The sequence below is a fragment of the Erpetoichthys calabaricus genome, chromosome 5 (assembly GCF_900747795.2).
Source record: "Erpetoichthys calabaricus chromosome 5, fErpCal1.3, whole genome shotgun sequence".
NCBI classification, from domain to species: domain Eukaryota; kingdom Metazoa; phylum Chordata; class Cladistia; order Polypteriformes; family Polypteridae; genus Erpetoichthys; species Erpetoichthys calabaricus.
In genome coordinates, this window is record NC_041398.2 from 109,731,551 (window position 1) to 109,757,568 (window position 26,018).

Here is a 26,018-nt window from a genome sequence, read left to right on the forward strand (position 1 = left end):
ACACTCTTTGATATTATGATCAAAATTTAAATGATGTGTTTCGTGCATTTTTTCAGGCTGGAAAAGTTCACTTTGGTTATGTTTATGGAATTAGCGCTCTTGGATGCCTTGGGATGTACATGTTGTTAAACCTGATGAGCAGAATTGAAGTGTCATGTGGCTGCGTGGCCAGTGTGCTTGGATATTGTCTTCTTCCTATGGTCAGCCTATCTAGTTTTGCTGTGTTCTTCTCTTTGCAGTAAGTACTGTGAGTTATCTCAACGCCTATCTCATTACATTTTTTGTCACTACCAGTCTGTAGTAAAACAACAGAAACCTATTTATGCAAAATAAATTATAATTAAAAGCAAATTTATTTTTATTTTACAAAATGAAAAGTTTAACTGACCTGCGCCCATACCATTATATATAAACAGCCCCCCTGCTCGCTTCGCTCGACAACCAAAGGGCGAGCCTGCGCTTTGCGCCAGCAAATTCACGTCTCTGTCGCTCATATATGTGGATTTCACTTTCACCAAGCAACAAAACTTTTAATTCTCGCAGATAGGCCTCTTCATTGGGACAAAACACTACTTTTCCCTTTTGGCAACACGAATTAGACGATCTACAAATCTCTGACTTAAAGTTTAAAGCCAAACAATATCTACATACTTCTGTCATATCACCTATGTCCACATATTCGATCTCTTTTTGCTATTACTTTTCATCAATATCGCATTGAATTTTGATTCTGTGTTTGGAATTACATTGTGACAATGCAATGTATAACTGCCCGTGAGTGAATATCATTTCTTTCTCTCTACAAGAAATGTGTCTGACAATAGCATTCACACAAATGAGAAATGATTGAACCGTGTGCATGGTTATGTGGGCAGGATTTTTTCATATCTCTTTGCATAAGCTCTTGTCTCATGGGGCTTGAAATTTTTTCTCACGGGTTTTCACTTTCACCAAACAACAAATCTTTTAATTCTCACGGATACGCCTTTTCATTGGGAAGAAACACTACTTTTTTTTTTCCTTGATGGCAACACGAATTAGATGATCTACAAGTCTCCGACTTAAAGATTAAATCCGAACAATATATTTAATCTCTTTTCGCTGTTCTGTTATTTGACCGAGTAATAAATTCCATTTGTTTGCGCTAATGTGATCTTTACTATCCATTTTTTGAGACATTCTAATTTTCGTACTTCCATTATCTCTAACCTGCTCTGCCAGCGTTTTTGAATTCTTTACGATGTTCTAATTTGTCATCTACTTTGTCTTTTATTTCCGGCCCTGTGCATTGGTAAATCTCTTGGCATAAACACTCGTCTCGCGGGAAGTGTAAGTGTCTCTCCGAGAAAATCACGTCTCATCTCCTTCAAAGATTTTTTTTTATAATAGAGATACGTAACTTTAATTATTACCTGATTTATAGTTCAACCTGCTTAAATGAGTATGTTTATTTACAGATGTTTTGAATGATGTCAGACATGTTTTTAATCAGGGCCATTTTTCTGGTGATCTTTGAATTTTTGGTTGCATTTTCAACTGTCCTATGGAAGCATCATTAATTACCTAAAAATAAAAAGGTTCAGTTATTAGACTTATTCTTTCATAAAACTGTGTTTCACTACTTATTCTTTTTTAAAATTGTGTGCTGCTATAACAGACACATGATCATAAATTAAGATTTCTAACAGTAAATGAGAAACAAAACCAAAAAATTTCTTTCCATGTGGAGATAAGTTGCAGTTTATATGACTTTTATGCAACTTTAAAACTAGTATTTTAACCCTAAACCACTATATAGTCACTCCTTTTTCCAAATATTAAAATTAATCAACAGATCATAATACATTATGTATACAAATAAATCTACACATAAGCTTCTTGTAAGTAAAAATGGTAACTTTTTACATCTACCTTTTCATTTAGATTAATTTAAATATTTGTTTTTATTCAAAAATGTATTAATAACATTTAAAGAATATTTCAGCCTCAGCACTTTAACATTATAAGTTATTTGAAAATTATGTTTTTTGAATTCTTAATTATATATTTTGTCAAACCTTTAGATTAGTAGCAAAATATTTAGTAATATTAGCAGCTATTGTTTTCCATTTGAACTTCACAAATTCAAATATGACATGTAGGCAACTTGCTTATGTGTCCTTTTGACAGACTTTCAGTTGCATTAAGTTTCCCGACTCAGATTTCATTTCAGGCTTTATTAGATTTTGTAAAATATCTTTAGTTACCTGAAGTGCCTTGGTTATTTGCTTTAGTATCTGTTTTTTTTTTATCGTTACAGAAGCATCTTTGGAATTGTTTTGGCTGTCATAGTTATCGGATGGTGCAGCCTCTCAGCTTCAAAGATATTTGTGGCTACACTAGCCATGGATGGTCAACAGCTTCTAATCGCTTATCCTTGTGCTTTGCTCTATGGTGTATTTGCACTTCTTACAGTTTTTTAACTTTAGAACCATTCATTTATAACATCTTCCAAGAAGATTGAAGGACTGTGACAGCTATGTTCTTTACAGTTCAATAAATATTACAGCCAATTAAGTTGTAGGACATGAGACAATTTAAATCAACCTTAAAAACATAAGATGTCTGACAAATAAGAGGAAACCATTCATTCTTTAAAGCTTGTTTCGTTGGCTAATCTAATCTGAGCACTTTTTAAGGGTTGTCTAGGTTTCTCCTTCAACTACATAAGTCAGTAGTTTGTTGCAGAGTTTCACAACACTTTGTGTGAAGACGTTCTTCCTGACATCAGTCTTAAATACATTTCCCTTTAATTTCATCTGAAGTCCTCTATTGGATGATTCAGTATTTAGATGAAAGCCTTTTTATGGAATCAACTTTATCTATGACTTTGAGAATTTTGAAGACCTGGATTAAGCCCCTATACAGCCTTCTTTTCTCAAAATTAAACAAGTTGCATTCCCTTAGCCTGTCCAAGTAGAACATGTCCTTTTATCCTCGATTGCACTTAGTTGCTGTCCTCTGTACAGCCTTAAGTACTACGTTATTTTATAGTGTCATGACCAGAACTCTGCAGTGGGCTGGCGCCCTGCCCGGGGTTTGTTCCCTGCCTTGTGCCCTGTGTTAACTGGGATTGGCTCTAGCAGACCTCCGTGACCCTGTGGTTAGGATATAGCGGGTTGGATAATGGATGGATGGATGACCAGAACTGCAGAAAGTACTCCAGATATGGTCTTACTAGTGCATTATACAGTCTGACCAAAACATCAATTGTTTCATATTCAACAGTTTTTAAAATGTGCCTAACATTTTATCTTTTTTAATTGCCTCTATACATTTCCAATTAAAATGTTTACGTGAATCCTGAAATCCTTTTTTAGATGCTGCTCTTCAAATCAACTGAGCTTCTCACATACCTATCACTAGTTAGAAGGATTTTACAACAGATGCTTTACTGCATGCCGTGTTCTTAGAAATATTGTTTTTAAAAAGCAGGCAGCATGGTGGTGCAATGGTAGCGCTGCTGCCTTACAACTACAAGACCAGGATTTATGTCCCAGGTGCTCCCTACATGTAGTTTGCATATTCTTCCCCATCATCATTTCCAGGTTTCCTCCAATGGTCCAGAGATATGCAGAGTAGCTGAATTGGAATTGTTAAATTGGCCCGTCTGTGTGTATTCACCTGTGATATTGGATTAGGCTCTGGCTTCCCCGTTACCCTGCTCAGAATATGCAGGTTTGGAAAATGGATGGATTTATGGATTTAAATTCCAATCATCTGTTAAACAAAAAAGGTACAATATTACCCCTGACAAAAAAGTGCAGTTCCTGGCAGATACCTGCTAGATGCTCTTCTTGAAATATCCTGGGAAGATTCACTAGGAATGAATATTTTCTTAGTAAGCTGCTCATTTACTAATGTGTGCTGCGCCCAAATAGCCACTGTAAAACCATAGTATACAACATTGGCTGCAAAAGGCAAAAACGGATTTTTCATGCAATTTGAGGGCTTCCAAATGTGATTGCTTTTATTGTTGGCACACATATTGGATTAAATCACCCATCGACAAGTCACTGTGAAAAATCTACAAATTATCTGTGACAACAAGCTCATTATAAAGAACATAGTGTCCAGGTTGTCAGGAGCTACATAAGATACCACAGTATGAGTGAAATGCAACATTTGAGCATCTGGTAGAAGAAGGTGAGTTTCATATTACGTGGCATTTGAGAGACAGCAGGTATCCTCTCTTTCTCTACTTGTTGTAGCCTATGAAGCAGCCGTCATCCTTAACGAAAGAGACAAGTCATTAAGGTATATATTGGTTTGTTTAAAGGCCACTTCATCTGTCAGAAGGTGCCCTACAGTATTTTCCTAATAAAAGTGTGATGTCTCTGTTTGGCTTTACTTCAATAACTTTACCACTCATTGGTAAGCCTTTGCTTAACCTTTCCATTTCTATTAAAGAAATTGTACATTTCCTGCACAGTTGCTTTTGCATAATCCCCCCTCTCCCTTGGTGTAATTTATTTATATACCTTTAACAATGTGTTGCAAATGTCCTTCAACACTGTATTAACTTTTTTTCTGGTTTGATGTTACTCAAATATGTGTCTAAAGATTGAACTTTTTCAACCATATTTTTTTTATTACCGTATTTTCTATATTGATATGTCAAGTACCCTCATTATTTAATTATTTATTTGCATTGCTTTACATCAGGAATTGTTTTAACTGAAACTTTAATAAAGGCTTTAATAAAGGCTTTAGGCATCAACAGAAGAAAATGCAAACAAATCTCTCACTTTTTGTTATTGAGAACCTGGACCAATGTCTCGAATCTTATGTTTATAATTGATATTCAATTTTGCCTATGTGTAATGCTTTGCACTTTTCTACTTTAAACTGTATTTTCAAGTGTTCTGAAGATTTTCCAAGTCTTTTGGAATTGTTTTTGCTGACTCCTTAATATCTGTTATTTTTATTTTCTAAATATACTGGATTTTACATCATAAATGTAAATTAGAAAAAGGACAGACCCTTGTGGAACTCCACCTAGCCTCACCAGAGTATTCACCTCTTATTGTAATCTTTATCTCATACTGATTAAAGGCAGTGTCATATTACATGACTTTTTTTCAGCAATTTTCAGTCTTAGCCTTCTTATACATAAACAGTGAGTTGAAGGCAGTCAGCAGCATGGTTCTTTCAAGTCAGTAACGTAATGTAACATGCCCTGCGATTCTCTCCAACTAGTTTGCAACTTGCTCCAATAAAATCAAACAGATTTAATTTTCTCTTTAGTTGTAGGGGTAGATTCCTCATGCATGACTACTCATTTGGAAATGCGATACATACATTATACATACAGTGCAGCAAGGAGTAATAAGTAACACAATTGTTTTGGACCTCCCAAACAAAAGAGAAGCTTGTCTGTCTGATGTGTCATGTTTTAAATACCATAACAGCATGAAGAAAAGGGGCAGAGATTGCAGTTGAACTTGACATAGCTGTTAACCCTTCATACACCACCGGAGAGATTCTTTTCTGTAAGCAATAGCAATTCTTGAACAGGTATAGTAGAGGAAGAAGATCTAAGATATTTAACCAGAAACACAAAGAAAGAGAAAATAGTTGAACCCAGAAACAATGGTGCAATTTGTATGAAAGCAGATAAACCAAACAACTTACAGTATACATTTGAAATCAATGACCAGCAAACATCAGCACAGTAACATATTGTTGGAGACCAAGCAGAGCTTTATGTGGATACCATTAATATCATTTAAAGCTCAAATAGCTTGTAGTATTTGCAGCAAAGTGTCATGAAATTGAACACCTTGCATGGAAGTCCACTCTAGGGTTATTTTTGTGGCCTGGTGACTCCAGGAGCTGGAAAATTTGTAGTCTATATACAAGATGGAGTCAATCAACAAAACACATGTTCAAACAAACAAGCAAAAGATTCCAACACAAACAATAATTCTTTTCCTTAACTTTTTGGAATTTATTCAATGATCAGATAAACATCAGTTTAAATGGTTGGGGATGGTGACTCATTGCATCATACAACTTCCATAAGTCCTGACTGGCAAAATGCATAATCACCAAAAACAATGTGGCAGCAACTATGAAAAATGAGCACAAAGTGTTGCCTCTAGAAAGTAAATGGTATTGCAGTGAAACTGATAGTAATAATATGCATCTAAGGATGCAAAAATGAGGCTTCATCACAGAAGCTAGACTACTCCTATATATGGCAAAGCAGCATGAAATGTAGTTGGGGTCACATTACATTTTATGCATGCTCCATTGTTAAAAGGAAATTGTATTGAAATCATGCAAGTATTCCTGGGGGATTACAGCCATCTATGGTTGGTCATTACTCTATTTGAAAATGACAATGAGCAGATTAAAGGTGATACAAATGGTGAACTCCTTCATGCCTCTCCTCACCATCAAATATCCCATAACAAGTGATACAGGGACAGACTTTGAACAATTGTTTGTGTGCCAGTTTATATTTCACATATAACACTAGACATATGTTTATGTAGCGATAAAGTATGTAGTCAAAAGAAGAACCTAATGTGTAACAGATTAAGTGCTCTTATGCTTACTCTGCTTACTGGAAAACCAGTCAGAACCAGTAAAAAAGAGCAACTTGGAGTTGTCTAAACAGACACGTTAACCACAAGTTGGAGGCTGCAAAGAGAAACAAAATACGTGATTTATTTATTCTAGCCCATGGCCATGGGTAGAACAGTGATTGGTAGAAGGTTTAAAACATCAGAAATTAGTCAGAAGTAGTTCAAGGGCACATGAGAAGGATGTTGGCATCTAAACTATGATGACCATTGGTACAAGGGGTACAGCACGGAAGCATAAGACTAGCATAAATATGGGAGCTCGCCAGGAGCTTGAGGTCTCAGTCCATCAATTCAATCCTAAAACCATGCTGGATTAAAAATTGATTACCTCAGAGCCAAAATGCAACATTGAAAGAATCACCCACTGTCTAGGCACATTAGGTGTTTAGACTTCCAGCAAAAAGAGCTGCCATCTATTCAGGTTATATGGAGTGATTACCACAACCAATTTGTTTTGCTTTTTCTTAATGCACATTTAAGAATTCTAAAATCTATATAAATGGTAAAGTTTTAATGAGCAAATAAAAGTTTGAATTCACTCTCATGATTGCTTCATGATCTGTTTTTCTGCCTGGGAACTAGAGAGTTAAAAGCAAAAGAAATAAGAAAGTCATCAGTACGATCAACCCTGGTGACAATGACCGCAAATGGAACTGCAGACAGCAGCTATATCTATGCAATAGGCTGGTAAGTATCACAAAACAGATGAAAAGTCAAAGGACTAGGATGCTCAAATCTACAAAGAAAGTGCTAACGGGAGGATAGGATCACCATTAGACCCTTCCGAGATAAAACAGTTGGCATCACGAACAGGATTTTGGGGAAACCATGTCTCACATAACATTTATAAGTAACTTAGTGTGTAAATATTTGAGGGGCACCTTGGCCAGGATAGAACGCACATTCTTAACAGAAGCATAGTGTGCAAAAATACTTTTGTGTATTCATTGCTAACAGTAGTAAGTCTCCAGTATTGAAGAGTGTTGGGCTGTGCTGGTGTAGACACTATTTATAATTAGTGCTTTAAGCCGATAGTTTTTGTATTAGCATTTAGTAAAACAGAGCAAGAGTATTTCAACCCAGAAAGAATTAGAGAAATAACATTAGATTATTACCACAGACCCAGAAATATCTAAACCCACACTGAAATCAGAGACCTTACAGTTGTTATGTGTCAGCAAGTGTTCCTCCTCTAGTAGGAGTTCACATTTCTTTTTAATGTCTTTTTTGTTCATTCTTAATTTTTTTATGATAATAAAAAATTGCTCCTGTTTGTTATTTGTATTATTTTGTATCCTATAGTATTGTTGATCATTTAGTTTTTATATGTCCATATGTTTTCATTTATGTTCTTTGTGCTTTGCGGGTGGTTCTCCAAAAGGTGGGGCTACCTGTCCATCACTGTCAAGGAACTTCCCTTAGCCATATAAATGATGGGGAAAAACATAGTTCCTTGCAGTTCATTAAATGTGGTGGAATTGGTGAATTCTCTAGTGATTTATTGCTTCTTTTTGATCATTGATTTGCTAGAATTTGACCTCTGTGCTGTTTTTAGATCATTTTTGAGATTTGTATAATGAGACTCGTTTGCCTCTGACTTTCCTAATTTTTAATGGTTACTCCTTCTGTGCTTTTAATGCTCCTTGGTGCTTTCTGTGCCACCGGGCATTTTATGATAATAAATGTTTTTTTTTTTTAAATAAAGATCCTGTGTTTACCTTTCCATGATTAGCTGGGGTTTGATGTTTCTCCTTCTCCTCTAGTGGGCATTTTTGAAGTATTTTGGGACTGTGTTTTCTTCAAAGGCATAACAACAGTGCAACACCACTGGAGCAGCCAATGTAAGCAGGCAAGAGAGCCCTACTAGCTTTCTCTTTTAAGCCTGTGGCATGGAAGTGGGCAGCTGTTGTTCAAGCACTAGTGGATGCGCAAGTTGAGTCAGCAGGAGTACCAGATGTAGCACAAATGAACATGAGGCAAGTGTTACACACATTGAAGCTATATAAAGGGACATCAGGAGAAAAGACTGTAGCAGACGTAGTGTGGATATTGTCTTCAATTATAGGAAACGTTGAAGAATAAGGGCAAAAACTGACCAATGAAAACAAAAATATGAAGAAAGCTATAGCCAAAATGGAAAGTGATAACATGGACGTACGTATGTGAATCAGTGTCCAAAAGCTGTAATAGTTGGTGAGCAAAATGAGAGGTGTTAATGTGTAAAATAGCCACCGTTAAAGTTAAGAGGAAGTGATGGAGCTTTAAAATGAAGCTTAAGCTGTCTACATTTAACGTTAGGGATGTGGTAATAGAGTCAAACTGGAACCCTAACACATGGAGAGGTAAAGTACCAGATTTGGAAGAATATTTGGATAAAAAATAGGAAAAGTAAGTGGGAATGGGAGGAAAAGGCTACATAAGGAGAAATACAGCTAGTAGCATTAGTAGCACCATCCCCATTTAATCTTATATTCAACGCCTGTCCAATATTCAAAGACAAATACACAATGGGAGGACAGCAGCACAAGCATGCCATTCAGGCACAAAGAACAGTACATGATTTTATACAGAGTGGATTGCTGCATATATGAAGACAAATAAACAAAAAATCAGGTGAGAAACTGATCACTTGGGTGTCAGAGATTCAGAACAAAGGAGGTGAAAATGTGCAGTTGAAGCAAACTGAGCAACACAACTAGGTATGATGGCTACTAACACCAAATTGAGGCCCTTGACAGACTGGATTGCTATGGTTATGAAATTGTGTTGGCAAGACAAGTATGACATGTCTCCAGAGGATAAACCTTGAAAGGACCTTGGTGAAACTGTAGAATGGATTTGAGAGCATGGGATATTGCAGCCTATCTTCCCCTTTGGAGATAATGAGCAATGCTATTTGGTAACCCCGACAGAAAAGACGTCACCTAGTGCTTTGGGCAAATTAATTAAAATGGCCCCACAGGAGTTCAAGGAGTTCATTCTTAGAGACTGAAATGATCTTATTATATGAGAAGTAGTTAATTGTAAAAACACCACTGAGGATTACAGATTTCATGGGAAAACCTTCTTTGGTTGTTTGCCTTGCCAGATATTATGAATATAACTGAGAAAGTCATAGAGAAAGCTGGGGATTGGCATGCTAATGCTTTCTTTTCCTTTACTCTGACTCTGGAATTTCAAGATCAACTTACATTCACATGGCTAGACATTCCACCCACAGGGTTATCTGCATAGCCCTATGGTATGTTACAGTCTTGTAGCACATACTTTGGTGAAGTGTGAAGCTTTGCAAAACATCACATTCTTTCATTAAGTAGATACTGACTCGGAGTAGTGAGGACCAGGTGAAAGGGACGTTGTAGGCACTTAACTGCATACATGAAAGGGAGTGGGTGAGCAATACATAAGGACAAAGTGCAGGGACCAGCCCAAAAAGTAAACTCTAATCAAATTGAAGCGGTATCTGCAGGCCTAGTATTGAAATGGAAAGGAAAGAGCCAAGCGCACAGGAAGGAACTGTGGCTGGTACTGTAGAGTAATCCCATCACCATTTGGGGAAGCTCCCCCTTTCAGCTCACTAAGCAAAGAACAGAAACAAAACACATGGTTAATACAGTAGACAGAACAGCACAATTGTGCAATGCAACCAGAAAGTGGAAAGAACATCTTTGTATCCTGGTTCAGGAAACATTAAGTCAGAACAGGGAGAGGGGAAATCCAATCAATGAGCAGAACTAAGGCCAGTAGCTTCTGTACTGGAAAATTAACATGGACGACCACTGTACATATTCACAGACAGTCAGACTGTGTATCAGTATTTGAAATTGTAGTGTACAAAAAGGAAGGCTAATCAATAGCTCATCAAAGGTAAGTCCATATGGAAAGGAAAAGTATTTGGCACCAAGGTCTACAGGGTGATGTGTGCAAAGGACATGCTAATGTGCATAAGAATGGCAAACTTGAGGGAGGGCATTAGATGAACTATCAGTGTCTCAGTGGCCTGAGACACTCCAGGACACAAATCATCAGGTAGAGACAGTAAAAGCACTAGCTAAATGGAGCCACAAAACATCAGGACATCTGAGCATCAAGGCTGAGTGATGTCAAAGAAAGAGAGTTGTAGTAACTAAAAGATGGATGAAGGAAGTAATACAAGGATGTCCTGTCTGCAAAAAGAGTGCAAAAATGGCTGTGAAAAAGTGCAGCACAGGCTAAAATCAGATCAGGCTAAAAATGTGGCATGCAAGATTTGACAAGTTGATTATGTAGGGCTACTAACCAGTTATAGAAATACAAGACTTCTGATGACTAAAATAAATTCATATATGGGAATCATGTATGCAGTCCTCTCAGTTAGGACAACACAGACTGTCACCATAAAAGTGTCAAACTGGTTAGTCCAAGTATACAAGGTGCCTGATAAAATATAATCAGCCAATGGAACACATTTAAAGGGCTTGAAGTTCATAACAATGATGTCATAATAATGGCATGTATTAGAATGGCTTTGGATTCTAAACTCACCTTTTGAATCACTTGTTTCTTCTAATGAAATTTCTAGGACAGGTTTTGTTTGTTTGAAATAAAGTTAATAGATAAATATGGGCTATGGATTTCTAGCTAATTTTAGCAAAATCAAATAATATTACATAGAAGTGTTACCAATAATTTCCTGCCAATGCCATTTATAAATATTTTCAAACTTTTTGTATTGTTTAAAAAATAGTGGTCAATTAAAAGAACAACAAAACACCAATGCTTTGGGAAGCCATTTGTTTACTACAGAACAAAAGGAATTTTAGTAGATTGGTTATACTGTAGCTCCAAGTAAAAAACATTATCATTTTTTAAAACGGACAAATATAATGAATATGATTTAGTCACAAAATTGGTAAAGGTCATTATTAATTATGGCATATTTATGCTTACTCTTAAGATGATTGTAATTTGAATTTTAAAGTACTCTGGAGTGGCAGACTGCAAAATGGCATTATTATTTGTAAAATGTTATAACTGAAGCACATATAAAGTAGGTATAATTAAATTAGTGACTTTTTAACACACACAACTGTGAACAACAGAAACAATTTATTTGTTTTAAGTATGTAATATGCTGTCAGCAGGTACAAACATGCTAGAAAACTGCAGTACACTATTGGTATTGTTTGGTTTGAGGTTAACTTAATTCACTGTAAACAAGACAGGCTAGTGGTTATTTTTGAAAAGAGAAAGTAAGTCATAATGATAAACTATTTCCAATTTAATGTTACTTTGGTAATGTTTCTATATCTAAATATAAACAAAATAGAAAAAATGATAACCAACTATACTGTCAAGTTGAAGAATATGAACTTTTAATACTACTTAGGTCATACTGACTACACTAAACTATGAAGTCAAGTCAAATTTATTGTCAAGTGTACTCAGTTTCTTCATATTATCAGATAACCTAACATGAAAGGTAGCGACTAACCCCTTAGGATCTTTTCCTACTAGGGGATAGAAAGAAATGCTAAAATCAGCTACTGTATATATATGTTTCCTGTAACCTCTTACCTGTCTCAGTGTTCTTTTTGTATCCAATCTATTTAACCCTTGATACCTCTAATGGCAAGCTGCTTTGCTGACTAAGACTGCCTTTCGTTTTCAAACCTTTACTTCAACCCTGTTTTAGCACAAATAGTAAGATTCTCAAAAGTGTATCCTTGAGTCCTTAAGAGACCACATCTAGACAAAGAATGGACAATCCAGCCCCAAACAGCTGGTTATAATGATTAGACAATGGCATTCACTTTTGTCCTATCACTTGTAAATTGTATTTATTTGCATTAAAATCAATAACAGCATATATAAGGCGATACACAGAATCACAAAACCTTTAAATCTGTATTTAGCCATATCAGATACAAGAAAATGCTGATGACCATTTCACTCACAGATGTTCTCTATTCTTGCAGGTTATGTGTTCTCAAGAAAAGCAAGTATTTAGTGAGCAGGAGACACAGAATTCTTTGCCAGTTTTAAAACAACAACTGCTGGGTCTCCTGTATAAGTCTTGCCCTTTTCGCACCCAAACAGGGCACACACAGCAGTAGCAGGGCATGTTGACATTAATCTTTGCAGTTTTACCAGCACCTTACATTGGTATCATCAGAAGATTCCCATCTAAGTAAGCAAAAGCTTAAAATAAAACAAACATCTAAATTCCTGTTTAGTGGTCCATCTTCCATATCATGACTTCAGTCTAAGAATCCAAAAGTCCTCTTACTTGAATATTTTAATCTCTATACATCAGTACATTAAAACTCTTTCTTGCATGTCTTCTCTATCACACTTTAACAGAGTTTGAGTTTGTACCAGAGTGTGTTATTCACAAGATCAGTATCCCATATGTGTCTAGTGCCAATAGGATTGGCAGAGACTCCCCAACCATACTGTAATGCAGGGGTCCGCAAGTTTGGTTATGGAGGCCCACAATGGCTGTTTTTTTTTGTTCCAATCAAATGTATTAATTAGTAGCCAGTTATTTCTGCTTAACCAGATATTACTCCAGCTACATTTTTGTGCTTCATTTTAGATAACTTGCTTATTAATATCACCACCTCTTATTTCTTTCTTAAATATCTGCCTTCCTTGTTTTTAATTGCTTTTTGTTTTCTTACCCTGCTGCTAATTAAGAGCGAGATGCAATTGACAAAAGAGCCAGGAGCTGACCAGGTACGTGGGTCCCATTTACACCTTTGTGTTTTCATCGTGAATTGTCTGTTTTAATGAAATGATTATAAAGCGGTGGAAGGCAAAAAGTGATAAACTGAAAGTTACTATGTTATTGTCCACAAATTATTTGGGTCATATTTTTGGAAAAAACACATCTTTTATATAAGAATCACCCAACATGGCAGGAATGAAAGCATTAATAAGTCTTAAAAATAAACAACAAGTTCAGCTCTTGGTAATTACTAGGTTCTTGTTAAGTGAATGAGTGAAGCAGGATGTGTGTGTGTGTGTGTATCTTGTGGACGACTGGCACTGTAAGCCAAAGCTTTCTCTTACCTTGTTTTAGTAAATTTATTTTAGCCCATTAGTTTTAGTAATGGTTCTGGGTCTTGTAATGAAGTGATTCTTAAAAAAAGTCAGGTTCACAAACTGCTTAGATGAAAAAAAAATGAAATTTCATTATTAAATCTATAAAGATACTTGAAACTCACATACTTAAATATTGTGAATTTTAATAATGTATTTGCAGTTGTATATAGTAAAACTGTATCTATGTTTAGTTTTAGTTCTCTTCTATTTCCATAAGATGGTGCTGTTGAAACTTCATGCCACAGCTGTGAGAATGTGCCTTTACTTACTAGTACTGTTTTATCCAGTCTGTCAGCTATTTCAGTCCTTGTTTAAGGTAAAAAATAAAAAAAGACACTGCCAAAAAACTAACTTACGACCCAGTTAAAAAAATACTAAAATATGTACAGCATAACATTTTTCACTATCTCTAGTTATTTGAGAGATAATATATTTATTTTCCTAAATAATAATAAAGTAACATACTGTATCATATGATTGTCAAACCTGCTTAATCCAGTTCAAGGCTTAAGGTGCAAGGCAGGATCCTGATCTTGACTTTATGCATACACCCACACACACTTGGGGCTATTTAATCTATTTATTTTTTTAAATATAAAAACTATTATATTTCACACTGACTTGTGAATAAAAAGAAATGTAAACTCTACCAGCATAAAATTGCATAATTTAAATGTCTTTGTACTCACTTCTTCTTTGTAATATTTTTCTGTGCTTTCCAAATCCCAAATCCCTGCGATTGTAACGTTTGCAGTTTACACATTTAGTTAAAATGAATGCGCATTTGATAATTTTGGTTAATCATCTCACCAACGTCCATCAGTACAATAGCTTAAAGGATTTAGAGAATTTTTGCTGCAACCTTAAATGAAACATTGTACTTTACTTGCATATGGCAGTTCATAATACCCACCGCAGGAGATAATACAATCTGCTTTTCTTTCCCTCAATTGTATTCCTTTAAAGATTTAATTTTATATCTGGGGCAAGTGGCAGAGAAATATGAACCTAGATTTAATTTTAACAAACCTTGTTTATGCTTTCACAAATGTGAAGCTATGTTGTGGACCCATGCAGGTAAGAAGCATCAAATGTTGGGAGCTATATATGCCTTTACTTAAAATAAAGCTTATGGATATAACTTCCACATATACAACACAGGTAGTATAAAGGTTGAAAATCCCTTTATTTCTGTATTAACTGGAAAAAATTGAAAACACTCTTTTTTCAGTGGTTACAAATGTATTCTATAATCCAAGATTAATTTTCTTTCACATTTTTAAATATCTTCAAAGTCAAACAGTTAAAGTATAAAAACATACTGCTTCTTGGAATTGTTAATCTACTGAGGGGTCTGCTGCAGTCTGCCCAGTTTATTGATATTTAGTAAACTAATACAGCTGCATGGCAGACTGCTATATATAAACAGGGTGAGAGATAGACCAGCCCCTGATGAGATGTAATACTGTCTCTTTAAATGACTGATGTGTAAATTTCTAATAGCATTCCCTGCAGTCAGGTAATGACGTCACCATGGCTTCCCCAGACTCTAATGATGCTGGGAGTTGCTCAGCAGTGATTTTTTTTTCTCTTTTTTTTCTTTTTTTTTTTTTGCCTTTATGAGCCTCGTTCACTCTCTGCTTTTCCTCTCTCTCTCTCTCTCTCTCTCTCTCTCTCTGTAAGGCTGAGTGCAGTCCTGGGAACCTGATACTCTATTTTTTTTGCTTGCTTTTTTCCTCTCTTGAGCAGGGATGTAGATTCTCTGAGCAGAAACTTCTAATCTGCCAGCAGCAGCCGCTGGGTCTCCTCCAGTTTTCCCAGAAGCTTTTCCATTTTTCCTAATTGCTTCATCAGAAATGGCACTGAAAGAAAACATTTTACCCATCAGTGAGATGTCGAGTCCTTTCCCAGAGGTAGTGGAGCTGAATGTAGGAGGACAGGTGTATGTTACTAAGCATTCTACCCTCATTAGCGTTCCTGAGTCTACTTTACACAGCATGTTTACCAAGAATCAGGTGAAAGAGCTACCCAGGGACAATCGGGGTCGTTTCTTCATAGATCGAGATGGCTTCCTCTTCAGGTACATTTTGGATTTCCTAAGGGACAAACAACTGGTCCTTCCAGATCACTTTCCTGAAAAGGAGAGGCTGTTGCGAGAGGCAGAATATTTTCAGTTGAATGATCTGCTTAAACTTCTGACGCCCAAGGTCACGAAGCAAAGCTCTATGAATGATGAAGGATGCCAGAGTGATATTGAAGAAAATTCTCAGAGCAGTGACCTGGCCAGGGCTGCTGCGCTTGACAAAAAATCAGGATTTATTACCATAGGCTACAGAGGCTCTTATACCATGGTGAGAGACAACCAAGCTGATGCCAAATTTCGACGAGTGGCTAGGATTATGGTGTGTGGCAGGATTGCCTTGGCAAAAGAAGTGTTTGGTGAAACTTTAAATGAGAGCAGAGACCCAGATCGACCACCAGAGAAGTATACTTCACGATTTTACCTGAAGTTTACTTACCTAGAGCAAGCTTTTGACAAGCTGTCTGAAGGGGGCTTTCATATGGTGGCTTGTAATTCTACAGGGACTGCTGCTTTTATCAACCAGTATAGAGATGACAAAATCTGGAGCAGCTACACTGAATACATCTTCTATAGTAAGTTTTAAGCACTTTACTTTTTATTTCAAGTCATGTACTTTTCCAGGTACTTTGCTTGTAGTTATGGCATAAACAATATATTTATTTTGGTAATAACAGAAACATAACATCATTTTACAGTTCTGCAATTTTTCAAAATCTCTTTTGCTATTTGAGTTACACTACCTTTATTCATTTTTTGTAAAAGAAAATAATTTAACATTCTGCAATTAAGTGATGGCCAGCGTAAAAGTTAGATTAAATTGCACCTACCTTTCTTAATCCCGATGCCTATTTTCAGTATTCTCTGCGGAAAAATATAGAATTATCATAAGTCTATCACAGGTTCTGAGCCTGTTGAATGGGTAGAGAACTGAAAAAAACAAATATACTGTATATATTGGATGCTTTAAAAAATCAGTTATTTTAACTGAAACCTTTATGTAATGAAAGAAAAGACTGTGCCGGTTATTAAGATCTAAATTGGAAAATAATGCATTTTGTTCAATGTATGTTTCCAGGAAAATTCTGATATACTAGCATACTTTTTGTTTTGTTTCAATCATGTCATTAATACTTTGGTGCTAGATTCTTCTGAATTCAGCTCATTTCTTAATTATCTGTTCAATAGTAAATACATAACAGCTTGTGTCCACTGCTTAGGGCTACAGTTTAAGATCAAGATGGTAACTAATTCTTTTTCAAATTTGATATACATGTACTATATTTTTGCTATCTATGTAGTAATCGATAATAATAATAATAATATGATAACATTATTCTAGTAAAAAAGCACTTAAATAACGAACTAGAGATAAATCAGGAAGACAATAGTTTAATTAGACAACAGATTGATAACCATCTGCAGTTTATTGCTTACAGATTTAATTAATTTTTTTAAATCTATTTTAACCCTTCACAAAAAAACTAAAAATATATAGTATATTTTGAAGTCGTGCCAAGAAAACTAAACAAATACTCATTTTTAACATTCAGGAGAAATACTATGCAATAACATTCACAGTTTTCCTGTTTATAATTAATGTACTCTCCTTAGAAATTTAATGACAGTGTAAAAAAGGCTCCAGTTAGGAATTTCCTGCTAAACACACTTTTGTTGTAAAGAAACATTTATCTGAAGGGTTGTCATAATATGAAGAAAATTATTACAAAATTATGATTTTTTTTTGTAAATACAAAATGGAAAAAAAATCCAATTAAAAAATGAACAACACCTAAACGTGGCCATCAGAAAAAAAGAAAAAAATGTGTACATTTAGGAACATTAGTGCTAATAACAACAAAAGTAGTTCTAGCTATCATAATTCATTGTCCTATAAATATTTGACACTTTATTTTTCTCACAGATTTCTAAGTGCAATCATATGATTATGCTTTTCAACATACTCATCCATCCATTCATCCTCTTTCTGAACCTGCTTATCCAATCCACACTCAAAGACTTGTGGGAATTTGGAACAAACTTCTGAGTAATGTGGTTGAAGCAGAAACATTGACAACCTTTAAGAAGCATCTGGATGGGATTTTGGGACAGTTTAACTATTAGTCTGATGGACTGATGTTTGTTAAATTTCTTGTTCTTACAGAATGTTCTGCATGGAACCGGAGCCCACTCACCTGCGTTAGGCATAACACAGGAACCAGCGCTGAAAGTGATACTAGTCCACTTCACGCATAAATTTTAAGGCATAACAAAATGATCATTGAAGTTGTTCACTTTATAAACTGTACATCTTTGAATACACTTATCATTTTATTTTTATAAATATAGATTAAGTAAGTTCAATAATGTATGGATGGACTGATGTATGTTAGTATGTAAAAAAATATATAGTAGAAAATATATTGAAACTGCAGTACTGCAGTTAGCAGTGTTCCAAACAAAGCTTCCATTCTCAGTCCACTCGCTGTCTGCTTGGAGTTTACATGTTTTCCGTGTGACTGCCTGGAGTTCATTGGTCACTCTGTTGTCCTCTCACACCTCAGAAAACGGTATATTAAGTTATCTTGCATATCTGTTTTGATCTGATATGATAAATTGTGTGTATAAATGTACTCTATGAAGATCTTGGTTTGCAATATTTTACATTTTGGCTTGGCTTTCCTCTGACCCAGTAATTTAGAAAGCAGGTTCCAAATAAGGGTTGAAAACAATAAATTATAAAATGTTTATGTGTAGTCTTTATTAAATTAGTTTTAACTCTTTCTCACAGTAATCATTACTGTATTAAATTATTTGGAGGTGTAATTGTCAACTAAGCTTTCTCTCTCATTCAACAAATCAGTTTGTTTTGTTAAGGTGTTGCTTACACGGAAAATACTTTGTTGGCTTTGACTTCTTTTGAGATACTTTGTTTTAATTTCTCATAATATTATACGTGTTCAATTTTTTTTATTGTTATGAAAGTACTATGCTTTTCTATAGATTTTTAGTAACTTCATGTACTGCACACAATTTTAATAGAATCATATATATATAGATTAAGTACTGTATAAATAAAACTGTATAGATAAATAGTGAGATGAAAATAGAAGCAGTAGCTTTAATACAGTTCCATATAAAAAGCTCATTATTACGCTATTTTTTTATAAAACGTAATAAGTCATTTTCTCAGTTCTGGTGTATAGGTGTGTAGTATATATACAGTATACTATATACTAAATACATCAACTGAATTTTATATCTGACCTTTTAAAACTCCATGTAGACAGCCTCTGGTAATCTGTTTACTTCAAATGTGATACTTTTTTGCAGTTGGCTTCATAACAGAGTTTACCCTTGGGGTGCATGCTGCTTGTCAGGAATAGCAGATTTTATGTGCCGACAGGCAATGATTCCCTCTCTTGCTGTGTTATGTAAAATTCAATTAGTGGTGTTAGATGATTTCTCAGATGTTAAAAGTGAATTGAATTTGTGTTGGCAGAAGTGATTTTTGCTCAGGGATAGTGTAATTCACACTTTCTTCAAATCAAACTTTTAGCTTATTATAGGAAATAACATTTTGAAGTATGTGTGTTCATCCTTTATCTGTACGCTGGACATGTATTACTTTCTATAATTCAATTATATATATGTTCATCCATTTTATTAATCCACTTAGTGTTTAATTGGGTTGTGGAGTGCCAGAGGAGAACTTGGCAGTTGCAGACACAGGATAAGAATCAACATTTGATGGGACACCATTTCATCACCAATATTGCACCCACATCCATTCTGTACAAAATAGAAATATTGAACCACCAAAAACTGCCATTAAGGACTAAAGTAATGTACTAACAGTAGATAATATTGTGACCAGTAGGGGGCATTGCAGCATCCCAAATACAACTACACTACATAAGTAGTTACATTTACTTATTTGGCTGACATCTTTATCCAAGGTGGCTTACAACATTTTTTGATACAATTTGTTACATTTCTTGTGGTTTTCCAACTGGAGCACAGACAGGTGAAGTGACTTGCTCATGGTCACACAGTGTCAGTAGCAGGATTTGAACCCACAACCTCAGAGTTTAAAGTCCAAAGCCTTAACCACTACACCACTCTGCCTGCTCAAATAATACATCTAAAAATAAATTCAAATTAAAAAGGTTTATTAACAAAAGTACCCTAATATAACAAGGTTCTTATACGTTGGTTCTTCACAAATATTCTCTTCTCCTCTCTTTCTCTCTCTCTCTCTCTCTCTCTTATTCCTCTACCTCTCCCAGGCACATGTTGTCCAGCTCTGACTCACCTGGATGAGGTAGAGCAGCTTCTTTTATCTTAGACCCAGGAGTACGTCTGGTGCTAGGGCATAGGCTGAAGGAAGCACTTCCAGGTTGAGCAGAAGTCCCCAAATGTAGGGATCACAAACACAGCATCCTCTGGCAGCACATCCGGAAATCAACAAGTCTGCCCCATGGGACTACAGTTCCAGGCATTCTTTGTGGGTGTCTATACAGCTAGTGCCGCCCAGGAATACCACTGCCAACATACCCAGTTCCAAACTGGCATCTTCTGCCATCTTCCTGGCAAGTGTAGGGAACACCCTGTCTTTTCTTTTGAGCTTCCAAAGGGCTGGCCTTCTGTCCAGGTAAGGTGCATCATCCTTTGCAATACGTAATGCTGAAAGTTTAGCCTGTTCATTATACATTCAAAAACATTCAGTGGTCTCATCTATTTTACAAAAATTAAAAGCAAACAGACTATATTATGTCAAAAAGAAAAAGAATGAGAAAACAGAAAAAATATTCACTATTTGAACCAACTGAAAGCTCCTTGAACTATATAATAATAATACATTTAAATTGGCTAAATGTCTAAGGCTGTGGACTATTATGTACTGTATGTGTCTGGCTGGTCAGTCCTTGCCTCTGACTTATTGTGTAACTCTCACCAAGCTTCTTATCTTGCTTCAACTGTAAAAAAAATACACATTCTCATACAAACATTATCCAGTTCAAGGTTGCTGGGGGCATGTGCCTATCACAGCAGCACCGGTACAAGGCAGAAAAACACAGGGCCCACTTATACTGTATACGCAAACACTTACATTCACACAGGGCCAAAGTCTTTTGAAAATTGGAAGGAAAAGTGGATAATATGTGGGAGAACATGCATATTCTACACAGAAAATATCTAGGGTAGGATTCTAAACCAGGATGCTAAATTTAGAAATGACAATTTACCCATCATGCACATCTTTGGAAAGCTACAAGCATGGGGAGAACTTCTGCACTCCAGAACATCAATCAGTTCAAACCCAGGATACAGTGTCCCTGAAGGGCATGTCAAAAGAGATGGTATATTACCGGTAAATACACATTATTTGATAAATGTCTATTTATGACTAAATAGTTCCTGGATTGTGAATTAGTCAGTGACATGTACTGCATTTTTCTGATTTAATAAAGTATAATATCCATCCATTTTCTGAGTCCACTTTTTCTTTATAGGGTCAGAAAGAGCTGTTGCAAGAACATAAAACAAACAGAATGCCAGCTCATTACAGGTCATGCTGACTCACAGACCAACACATACATTTATTTAAACTGTTTGACTTGCCAATTAAACTAACATGCACATTTTTGCGTATTGGAGGAATCTACAGAACTCAGAGAAAAGCCAAGCTGAAAGCATTTAAACACCACAAAGTTCTGCACCAGCAATCAAATCCAGGTTACTGAAGGCAGTGCTAGCCTCCGCACCAACCTAATATACTTTATGTTAATATTATTTTTTAAAATCTATGCACACTTTATTGCCATAACAACTCCTTTTGCATGAAATTTGTTTTGATGAAGTTAATGCAAATATAATGTCAACAGAAAACGTACAGCATTAAGAATATCAGTGACCAACCATCATTCACCCACAGCCCAGAAACAACCACTGAAATATAAATGCAATTTGATATAGTCATCATATTATTGTAGATGACTCATAAGGTCAAGATGTTAAGCCCATATGCCTCACAGCTTGTGGTTAAGTAGTTTTACGAAATCTTGCAGTTCTTGATTTACTTAATTTACTAGACGGAAGATGTTTGAACACGGGCGGCACGGTGGCGCAGTGGTAGCGCTGCTGCCTCGCAGTTAGGAGACCCGGGTTCGCTTCCCGGGTCCACCCTGCGTGGAGTTTGCATGTTCTCCCCGTGTCTGCGTGGGTTTCCTCCGGGCGCTCCGGTTTCCTCCCACAGTCCAAAGACATGCAGGTTAGGTGGATTGGTGATTCTGAATTGGCCCTAGTGTGTGCTTGGTGTGTGGGTGTGTTTGTGTGTGTCCTGCGGTGCGTTGGCACCCTGCCCGGGATTGGTTCCCTGCCTTGTGCCCTGTGTTGGCTGGGATTGGCTCCAGCAGACCCCTGTGACCCTGTGTTCGGATTCAGCGGGTTGGAAAATGGATGGATGGATGGAAGATGTTTGAACAGAAAGTGAGAAGGGTGTCTTTGGTCAGAAAAGATGTTTACAACTCTATGTTTCAGTTCAAAAAAACAAAATGTGTCCACAGTGGGAAGGTGGTTATCACAGATTTTAGAAATGATGCACACTACTCTCCCCAGCTGCTTCATCTCCTTTGCACTGACACTGACCTACCAAATTGTAATGGAGAAGGTTAAAACAATTTCAATAATCAACCTGTAGTCATTGCTTCTTGTGACACTTCAAATTTTTACATGTCACAGAAAGAACAACCTTCTTGATCATAACAGATTTGGTGACCTCCTATGTTGGAGTCTTAGATATGGTAATGCTGAGGAACTAAAAATTCTATTTATAACCTAGCTGTTAAAGTATAAATGTCACAGAGACCTTTTGCTATTCACAAACCCCCCACTCCACAACCCTCTTACAGCACCAATTCTTTTATTTTCTTGTTATTTAAATCCAGATTTATAATATTTTATATGAGAATGTGGAACTTTAAAGAGTTGCCCATTATAGTAAATGCATTTTGTCAGTTGCTGTAGAACCCCTAGCTATCTAAGCTGAAAACACTGTACTGTATATCATAGATCCAAACTGATCATTACCAAATGCATTAAATATGTAGGAAGAATTTTACAAGAATATACTTCACCTTTCCCATTCAGTAATTTGCAGGTCAAACTAAATTAGATATCTTTTTGACAGTATGGTCTGCTATGGGTCTTACTCCAAGATTCTATATTTTTTTCCTCTTTTGAATTGGGGTTTTCCTGTTTTTGTTAAGTTGTATTACTGATAATTTAGTGTTACTTTATCAATTTCCTCCCTTCTGTGTCTTGTTCATTTAGATACTTTGTAAATTGTTAGTTGTGAGACACAAGATCAGTTTTTGTTCAGTAGAACCTGGGAACTACTGTATGTATAACAAGCACCTGCTGCTATTGCAGATTACAGTGGCATTAACCTTGTTTAGTGTTCTTTAGGTTCGCTTTGCACTTCTTTTATTTCTTGTTATCTCAAATATTTTTGTTTTTGATAGTTACAACTTTATGAATTTTGCTTTCGCTTTAGAATTCTAGATATTGAATTTTGCTATTATTATTAGTAATTAGTTTCTTTCTTGTGTTATTGCCTTTTTTGTACTTTGTATTTTTGTGTTTAGTATTTAGGATTTTGGAAATTTAAAAATTTTAATTCACTTAATTTTTTTCTTTTATATTAAAAATAAATTACAGCAGAACACTATGTTTATGTACAACTTAGAAATGTTGTAATAAGAAATCTGTTGAGTTTTATCATTTTGAATTTTTCATTTTTTGAATACATTTTAACTAAATAAAGTTATTAGTAGCAGGCGGCACAGGGGCGCAGTGGGTAGCGCTGCTGCCTCGGAGTTAGGAGACCCAGGTTCACTTCCCGGGTCCTCCCTGTGTGGAGTTTGCATGTTCTACTTGTGTCTGTGTGGGTTTCCTCCCACAGTCCAAAGACATGCAGGTTAGGTGCATTGGTGATTCTAAATTGGCCTAGTGTGTGCTTGGTGTGTGTGTGTGCCCTGCGGTGGGCTGGCGCCCTGCTCTGGGTTTGTTTTCTGCCTTGCACCCTGTATTGGCTGGGATTGGCTCCAGCAGACCCCTGTGATCCTATGGTTAGGATATAGCGGGTTGATGGATGGATGAAGTTATCAGTAATTATTTCTAGACCCTATCAATGTTAAATGATAACCTGAACTATCAAGAAGATACTTAGAGGTTTTCAAATTGTAGAAACAGAAGCACTGTATAGATTAAAAAGCTAAACATCAAACAAATCACCAAAACTAAATAGCTTAAGAAGGTTAGTGAGTATACATACTGTATATAAACTCTTGACATGTATTTTTCACTTATCACTGGAGAAGTTGTTACAGGTTGTTATGTAGAAATTGTATGCCATTACATAAATTGTAGTATTATTGATTCAAGCATCTACAGGCCAGTAAGTTTAACATCCATTATTGGCAAATAAATTGAAACAATAAATTAAGGAAACAAATAGGTGTATTAGTTAACAGCCAGCATGATTTTAGACATTACAGGTCATATTATAGTAATATTCTGGAATTCTGTAAGTAAGCAACAAAAAAGTATGATCAAAGAGGTACACATAATAATATTTATCTTGATTTTTGGAAAGCTTTTTAATGTACTGCATAAGTGGCTGGGGATTGTGATGCAATGCTGTGCAGGACAGTGCAGCCGAGTAGACAGTTCAGCTGATGCCACCAAGAAGCACTCGGCCAAGGCCTACAGTTCTCCTGTTAGCTCAGGCTGATAAGAGACTGCTTCTGAGGGTCATTTTAATCCAGGAATCACGGATTTGCTGTGGGCCATCTGCAGTTACTAATAGTGCAAATCTGCAAACTGAGATGGCTGTGACGTGAATCCACAGCAATACAGGGCTCAAACTAAAAGAAGTGGGAATTCCAAATGCAGAATGCAGTGAGTAGATGGGTGCAAAATTGGCTTAGACAAATAGATAAGGCTTGGAAAACATTTTCAGAATTAGGTGATATTAAAAGTAGTGTCCCTCAAGGATCAGTGGTTGTAAAAAAAAACATTTAGTAGTCATGCTGGGTCAGTTGCAGTGTGCTATGGGTTCAGGGTGATCTCAAGCTGATCTGGTCTTAGTACGTATTTATAGTAGCATACAGTAACTAACCCAGAGCTCCAGACTTGCAGCAGACCAAAACTAAGACTAAATGCAGTTACAGTATGCTTCTTGGAGTCAAAGAAGATGAACAAAGTTGTGTACTAACTTAGACCAACTGGAGAGCAAGTCTAAATAACAATACAGTGGGTAATGTTACAATATGAATTCTGCACGAATTAGATATGCCATTCAAAAACATATAAACAATATTTCATATTTGGACTGAAGAGTAGCATGATACTGAATCAAATATACTCAAGTCCATGAAAAAAAGATGAGCCATGGCTGGAAATATTTATATAGAATAATATAAAAAATAAAAAAATAAGGATCAACATACATTTAAGCATTAATCTCCAGTACAAAGATGCAAAGTAGGTGTCCTTCATTAAGAAATCACTTAACTGCCAGTTCGGAAAGTGCACATTGAAAAATGTTGCCAGTTTCTTCCATGCTGTGTTTCTTCGGAGTGACTTGAAGGTACCATGTGTTCTCCAGATCTGATATGAGAGCTCTCACAATATGTACTATGTAGATCTTGTGCTCTATTATGAAGTTTCTGCTGTTCTGAGGCATTCTTTATCAATATTGTTCTACCTCCTAATAGGTATTTTATACACTTGGTGATTGTTCAGTTATTCAGAAAAGCTGGGTGCATAATGACTGACAGGTATCAACTCTTCTGTATTATCCATGTAATTGGGAAATGAGGCTCATAGATTCACAGGGTATCACATGCATATGTTTACATTCTATGAACATCACATAAAACTAAAAAGAGCTGGGGAAGGGGGGAGGGTCTTTCTCATAGATTTGGGCCATGAGGCATTCAAACATTAGATGGAGGGACAAAAATATAATGCACTGTACGAGTAATCAGTTAAGTACCACTGAAACAGAAAATGTCTGGATTACTTCTTTTTTTGCAAATGCCAAGGCACCAGGGCATGTACGCAGGACACACGGATGATAGATCTGTCCATAAGTTACAGAAAGACAATTAAACTTCAGATATGATTTAGCTAATATTTAACGTACATTGTCA

At 36.0% G+C, this 26,018-nt stretch overlaps 2 protein-coding genes across 3 annotated transcripts in view; both read left to right on the forward strand.

Moving 5' to 3' along the window:
• Positions 1-2,556, forward strand: part of LOC114651879 (protein YIPF5-like) — a 28,857-nt gene extending 26,301 nt beyond the window's left edge. For both annotated transcript variants that reach the window (XM_028801922.2, XM_051928335.1), the window contains 2 exons: positions 57-238; positions 2,300-2,556. In XM_028801922.2, coding sequence (XP_028657755.1) covers positions 57-238; positions 2,300-2,462 — 345 coding nt within the window. In that variant the 3' untranslated portion in view covers positions 2,463-2,556. The remainder of the gene's footprint in view (positions 1-56; positions 239-2,299) is intronic.
• A 12,535-nt stretch (positions 2,557-15,091) lies between these two features.
• The window catches only part of LOC114651878 (BTB/POZ domain-containing protein KCTD8-like), a 168,765-nt gene continuing 157,838 nt past the window's right edge, over positions 15,092-26,018 (forward strand). Inside the window, exon 1 of the mRNA XM_028801921.2 lies at positions 15,092-16,373. Coding sequence (XP_028657754.1) covers positions 15,575-16,373 — 799 coding nt within the window. The 5' untranslated portion in view covers positions 15,092-15,574. The remainder of the gene's footprint in view (positions 16,374-26,018) is intronic.